Here is a 4,906-nt window from a genome sequence, read left to right on the forward strand (position 1 = left end):
ACCTTACATTTTCACTTTTTTCTGCTATCCAAAGCAACTAAGGTAGTATTATTATTTGGTACTATTTTTTTTGCTTCAAAATGTCAGCATTTTAAAACAACTCAGTTTTTATTGTGTTTTTATTGCATTTTTGTTTAGCTGTGGCTTATGAAAACATGGTTCACAAAAATGAGGTTTGTTTGCAATCAGACTTGGAATAAATCATAATTAAAGCTGGATGCAAAATACTTAGAAGTGAATTGAATTATTCCCTATGATTTAATGGGCCCATAATCAGACTCCATATTATGCAACAACATTCATCTAATTTATTCACCCCGTCCAGAAGTACCTGACTTTGTTTGTTTTTCCCAATAGTTTGATGCAGATAGAGATGAAGAGGAAGTGTTCTATGACATAAGTTTGGCCGTCGACAATAAGATATTTACTCACAAAGAGGCCATGGCAGGTAAGTTACTGTACAAGTATAAAGAACTACTTACTTCCAACAAAATGTAGTAGAGATGTCTGTTTTTCATACCCCTCAAATATGGATAAACATACAACAGCAAACTCTTGATCAATGTACACAAACAGCTACAATTCTGTTGGCATTTGAAAGCTTCCTGAAAGCCTACACCAGTCTCATTTTCCCCACATTCTGACACAGTCAGAATATAGTTTGGAATAAAAAATTGAATAAAAATGTACCAGAAAGAGGAATTTAGCGCCAGCAAATTTCTTATTGAAAGTGGCAGTAAAACCTTTCAGCACAATATGTCTGCCCCTTGCAAAACAAAGAGTTCTTACTATTTCTCATCCGTTCTGCGAATCACTTTTTGCATAAGCAGCTTTGAATGCAAGCTCTGATGATCAGTTCTTGGATATAATGCCCCCAAAAAACTGATTCTGTTTTTTGGTAGGTAGTCTTTGGTAGTCTTCAAGTCTCTTCAGGTTTATGTCTCGTTTATTAAGGACCATGAAAGGACAGAAAGGGGTTCTTTCCAGAGCACAACAAGAACATGTACATTAACATTTTGTTGTGCTTCCATTGTCCCATCCTATCAGGATGGCTACATAATTATGAGAGGAACAAAGTAAGGAGTGTACTAAGCTAACATTTTATTTATATACAAAAAGAAATGGAGATTTAAGGGCCTGGATCCATGATTTTTTGCAACTGTTAGAACTGTGATTTCAGGTCCAAGTGGTCAGTATTTTGTAGAACGAGTCCCCTAGTCCTAACCAACGAATTAAACTTTTAGTACTTATGACCACTTAGTGTCATTGGTTCAAAATCTATAAACTGTAATAGGTGATATTGTACAGCAGGGGTTGTTTTTTTTTAAGAGAAGTCTTATTTGCTCCCATTTGAATGGTTTCAAAGAAAGAGGGAGAAAGGGGCAAGGACTACCAAAAACATTGTTTTCATAGCTCAAAAACAAAGCAGGCAAAGCACCTAATGAGAAAAGTGCCCCTCAATAATTTCATTGTTACACACTAGAATCCCTAGCTGCCTCCAGATAAATCAGATAGGTTGTAAGATTACTTTCCACTGTCTTGCAAAATTGCACAAAAATGCCAGCATGGGATAATTCCTTGTATAAATTGCCAACCTTATTAAAAACAAACTAAATGTAGAGTAAACGACATAATTGAACCATCCTTTGTTGAAGGAAAAACATGCCTGCCATAAATTAAGTATATAAGATAGCTTTACTTGTAATAAAAAAATGATCTTCTGGGAGTTGTCAAGAAAAAAGGCATTGATGAAGCAGAAAGAAATCTGGTAGGAGTAACAAATCTATTAGCTCCTTTCAACAATGATGGGGATTCATTTCTGTCTTACACACAGACAGAAATGTAAATTCTCCAGCTGAGAGAATAATTTAACCTATAAAAAGAAATTGCTAGCAAGTCTGTCTGTTAGAGTTAGCAACCACTACAGCAGCTGTGGCATAAAAATCAAAGATCAGCACAACATACAGATAGTCACATAAGTACAGTACAAGGTAGCTAGGCACAAAAATCAACCACAGGGGTCCTCGGTTCAAAAAGAAGATAAAGCTTATTTGGTAGAGAAAAGAATGCTGAAAATATTCTTACCAAAAAAAAAAAGCTTCTAATAATAAGCTTACAGAGACAACTTACAAAGCTTTCTCCATTCACTGATCTGATTCCCATTCCTTTATGCTTAGCCTTACACACGAAGTGAAGACATTAGCTCCAAACCATCTACTGCATAATGATTCAAAAAAGCTAACACATGGAGTTAAATTATACCTACCTGTGACCCAAGAATTCAGAAAATAAACATGGGAAAAAAATAAATAGTACATAAGATCAAATTCTGACAAGTCAACATTTAAAAGCTAAATAATTTGTACAAAATCAACAATGATCATGAATGTGATCTCCTAGCACTTACAAGCCTGCGTGTACTTTTAAAAAAAATTATCCCCAAAATAAAATACAGTTATCAGAAAACTCAAAATCTTTTTCCACCGAACGTTTTTGCCCAAAGTGTGTTTCTGAACAAGCCCCTATTTCAGTTTTATTTATGGAGCAATAAGTTTATGCAACAAAAATCACATTCCAAGGCTGTTTACACATGGGGAGACAAGAGCCTAATGTGTTGGGAACTACTTATTTCAGTCTGACACAGTAAAGTTTTAGAGAACTCACACAATGGTTATCAGCCTGTCCTGGATGTCAGGTCTTTGTGGGAGATCCCAGAAAGCACAAGGTGAGATTGTCACCAACAGAGTAATCTTTATTCAGTGTCTTTACAGGCACCATAGATTCAGATTGCCAAAACTTCATATATGAGGGAGGCAGCAGATAGCATCGCTGCTCCTCCAAGTACCCATCAATAGTTGAGTACTGTGATATATGCTGAGAAGGATTTTTGCCTTTAGCCTTTCTTGTTCCATAGCACAGGGACTTTGTAATATGGCTTCATTCTCCTTCTGAATAGGCATTTAAAATGTGGTAATCTATTTACCAAGGTAAAAATAACTTTGTGTCCATTAGGATTAACATGGTGCTTCTACATGAGATATTTACTGCAGTTGACTAATTAGCTCCACAGTAAATGTCTCATGTCTACATATGCAGGACTGAACTACTTAAGTCTGCAGCAGGATAGTATTTGTAAATACTCTGCAGCAATGCATGTGTAGATGCTGGAGGGGCTGGCTAGGACATGAGGCTGCTTCAGTGCAGGGGCTTCCTGCCAGCTAGCCCTGCATTGGAGCACCCCCGTGCCCCAGCCAGCCCCTCCACAGTAGGTTCAGCTAGGTCAGAACAGCCCCATGCTGGGAGGCTGACCCACGCTGGTCCCCTGCCAGCCAGGGCTGCTCCAACCCAGCTCAATGTGCTGTGGTCCTAAGTGCATGTGTAAATGCAGCACTGGAAGCAATAAACTCTGTCATAAACTGTGCCAGAGTTTATTCAGTTGAATTAATTGCACGTGTTGATGCATCCATAAGATAACAGTCAAATTAAATGCTCTTTGCTTGTTTCAGAAACATTTCTAAAGAAAAAATATTTAGCCCCAGTTCAGTTGGTCTTTTAATCCTGTTACCAACAATGGAGATGAAATGTCTAAGCACACTTAGTTTTTGTCATCATAATTGACAAGCCAGACCTTGTGTTCTTCTTATAAGATGCATTTGCAACCAACTACGCAACAAATATTTAGAGAAGAAAAAAAAAAGAAACTGCTGTGTGTTTTTTGTGGGTTATAATGATATTCTTCTTCACTGTTGCCTTTCATGATATATTAAGGCTGTTGCCAAGGACAACAACCTGTCATGAAATTCCACTGTAGAAGATTGCAGTAAGGTGTGTATTAGAAGCATCTTACTGAGAGCAAAAATGAAACTGCTAACGTTCTAGGGCCAAATCAGTCCTTTAATGAATTGATTTTTATTACAGTATGTTCCTCTTGAAGATTGTTTCCCAAGTGTTACTCCAGCTGAAAATGTTAATATTTAAGATTTATTAAAAGGTTTTTAGACAATTTTTTACAGCAAGTTCTATGTAAAAATATATAAGGATGGTTTGTTGTGTTAAGTTTAACAGGTCTGCCTACAGGTTAAAAAAATACAAACACAAACAGTTCAAAGAGCCTGCTTAACCAATTTGCATCAATGTAAATGCAAGGAGCTGGCAAGCATCATAGGAGTTGGCAAGCATCATAGCTCAGCCCCTGGCACAGCTCTTTGAGAACTCCTGGTGCTCTGGTGTAGTGCCCAAAGATTGGAAGAAGGCCAACGTGGTGCCTATCTTCAAGAAAGGGTGGAAAGTGGATCTGGCAAACTACAGGCCCATCAGCCTGACCTCTATCCTGGGGAAGGTCTTGGAAAAGATTATCAAGGAGGCCATCCTTAACAGACTAGCTGATGGCAGCATCCTGAGGGATAGCCAGCACGGGTTTGTTGCGAGTAGGTCTTGCTTGACCAATCTCATTTCCTTTTTACGACCAAGTGACCTATCACCTGGACAAGGGGGAAGAGATTGATGTCATATATCTCAACTTTAAAAAAGCCTTTGATCTGATATCCCATGATCACCTCTTGGCAAAACTGGCTAACTGTGGCCTCGACCTCACCACGATCCGCTGGCTGGGGAACTGGCTCCGCGGCAGGACCCAGAGTGTGATGGTTGATGGAAGTCAATTGTCATGGTGCCCTGTGACCAGTGGGGTCCCTCAAGCCTCTGTCCTAGGGCCTATACTTTTTAACATCTTCATTAATGATGTAGACATTGGTGTCAGAAGCAGACCGGCCAAGTTCACTGATGACACCAAACTCTGGGGTAAAGCATCCACACCTGAGGACAAGAGGGCAATCCAGACAGATCTTGACAGGCTCAGGAAATGGGCGGGAAAAAACCTGATGGTGTTTAACACTGAAAAATGCAA

The 4,906-nt window shown here is 38.7% G+C and overlaps 1 protein-coding gene across 1 annotated transcript in view; it reads left to right on the plus strand.

Annotated features, from left to right (window-relative positions):
• Window positions 1–4,906, plus strand: part of AK5 (adenylate kinase 5) — a 177,903-nt gene that overhangs the window by 95,227 nt on the left and 77,770 nt on the right. Inside the window, exon 7 of the mRNA XM_019528327.1 lies at window positions 358–448. Within this exon, the coding sequence (XP_019383872.1) occupies window positions 358–448 (91 nt within the window). The remainder of the gene's footprint in view (window positions 1–357; window positions 449–4,906) is intronic.

Source organism: Gavialis gangeticus, unplaced genomic scaffold (assembly GCF_001723915.1).
Source record: "Gavialis gangeticus isolate Ggan-Ray unplaced genomic scaffold, GavGan_comp1, whole genome shotgun sequence".
NCBI lineage: Eukaryota > Metazoa > Chordata > Crocodylia > Gavialidae > Gavialis > Gavialis gangeticus.